Source organism: Lucilia cuprina, unplaced genomic scaffold (assembly GCF_022045245.1).
Source record: "Lucilia cuprina isolate Lc7/37 unplaced genomic scaffold, ASM2204524v1 Scaffold_404, whole genome shotgun sequence".
NCBI classification, from domain to species: domain Eukaryota; kingdom Metazoa; phylum Arthropoda; class Insecta; order Diptera; family Calliphoridae; genus Lucilia; species Lucilia cuprina.
In genome coordinates this window covers 1-1,795 of record NW_025805354.1, presented here as the reverse complement: position 1 = coordinate 1,795, position 1,795 = coordinate 1, and the positions used below count along the sequence as shown (strand labels likewise).

Genomic DNA, 1,795 nt, shown 5'->3' with positions numbered 1-1,795 from the left:
TAGACTATATCATGGACTAGACTATAGACTACAGACTAGACTATAGACTATATTATAGACAAGACTATAGACTAAACTATACACTACACTATAGACTTGACTATAGACCAAACTATAGACTAGTCTACAGTGTGGTCTAGACTATAGGCTATACTATAGACTAAACTATATAGTATATACGACACCATAGACAAAACTATAGACTAAACTATAAACTAGACAATAGTATAGACTATAGACCAGACTATAGCACAGACTATGGACCAAACTATAGACTTGTCTAAATAACAGAAGATACACTAGAATGTAGATTCACGACTGCCCAACTATCGATCGATTAGATTTAAAACTGTTATATAAAATAAACTGCAAAACGGACTCTTGCCTAAACTACAAATTGGATTGTAAAATTTATTATTCAACATTTACTTTACTTATCCAAAGCAATTTCGTTGAAAACGCCTTAATTTCTTAGCATATTCTTTCCCCCTTATAAACAAAATTTCCATACAAAATTTATTTTATAAACCGTTTATAAAATAAAAATTTTGTTTGTGAATGAGAGGGTTTATCTTTATTCCCCGTATTCATAAAGATATCAATTGATTATTTTAAGTTTATTATGCACATTTTTCATACAAAATTCGTAGAATTAACCATTAACTAATTTATTAAGCATTTATGAATATGGGGGTATATCTTTATATAATATAGCAAATTCTTGTTTGAGTGAAAAGTTTTGCTAGCAAATTGTTTGTTAGTTTTACACCAAGATTTCCCAACAATATTGCCAGAAGAATAAATATTTTTAACAATATATTTGACAAATAGAGGGAGCTGCTTTGTTATGTTTTCATGTGAATTCCGGCAAAATATATATCAGAAAATATGAAGCACTATCACATAAAACTTACTAATAGTAAATCCTTGCTTGCTAATTTTTAATTAAAACAAAATTAAAATTTCTTTTGTTTTAGTTTTCTATTTGCCTTTGTTTTTCTTCTATCATGTATTAGTTTGATCATTATACCATAAATTGTTCTAAGTATTTTAAAGCTTTGCTCTTAAATCATATAAGGAAATAGCTGCTAGAGGGGAAAGAAAAACAGATTTTGTTGTTTTTGGTTGGTTTTGGTTACTTAAATTATTTTTTGTTTTATATAAAGTACACAATACACATATTGTTTAGCCATTGGCTAGCAATTGATGAAAACAATTTGCAATAATTTACTTCCATCTCTTGTTTTCGTAGTCCCATTTGGAAGAGATACCAGTGACAGGGTTCATTTCCAAATCCAACATACGTTTCAATTGAGCCTTTTGGTGTTCTTCATCGAAGGTAACGGGCATTTCATCGTAGACTATAAGAGAAATTTTGTTTTGTAAACAAATGGAACTAATATAATTTAGGAAATGTTTAACAAAAACCTACCATAGGTGTTCATGAAAATGGCAACCCAGAGAGCCAAGGTGGTGAAAATCAAACCCATACCCAAATGCATTTTCCATTCACCGGTACCGGCCTTCATTTCAGCAAAAGTTTGACAGAAACTGGCACGGTATAAGGCTTTCTTTTCCTCATTGCTCAATTTCTTCCAATCTTGCTTCTCCTTTTCGCGCAAAGCATTAATTTCATTGGTGGCCTCACGGAAACGAATGGCAGGCATGGGATAATCGACACGATCAGCATAACAGGCAGTACCGTTCCAGCCATAGCCTACGATTTCACGTTTGCCAATCTTGTCCAAAGTGTGAACAGAGGCTACGCTGCCGACTTGGGCATTACGGGGCAATT

The 1,795-nt window shown here is 32.2% G+C and overlaps 1 protein-coding gene across 1 annotated transcript; it reads right to left on the bottom strand.

Annotated features, from left to right (window-relative positions):
- Positions 1–962: 962 nt before the first annotated feature.
- LOC111674585 lies at positions 963–1,790 on the bottom strand (the record flags this gene model as incomplete). Its single annotated transcript, XM_046955879.1, has 2 exons — positions 963–1,361; positions 1,433–1,790. Coding segments are annotated over 2 exons (492 nt in total), but the record flags the coding sequence as incomplete, so codon positions are not given.
- Positions 1,791–1,795: the final 5 nt, after the last annotated feature.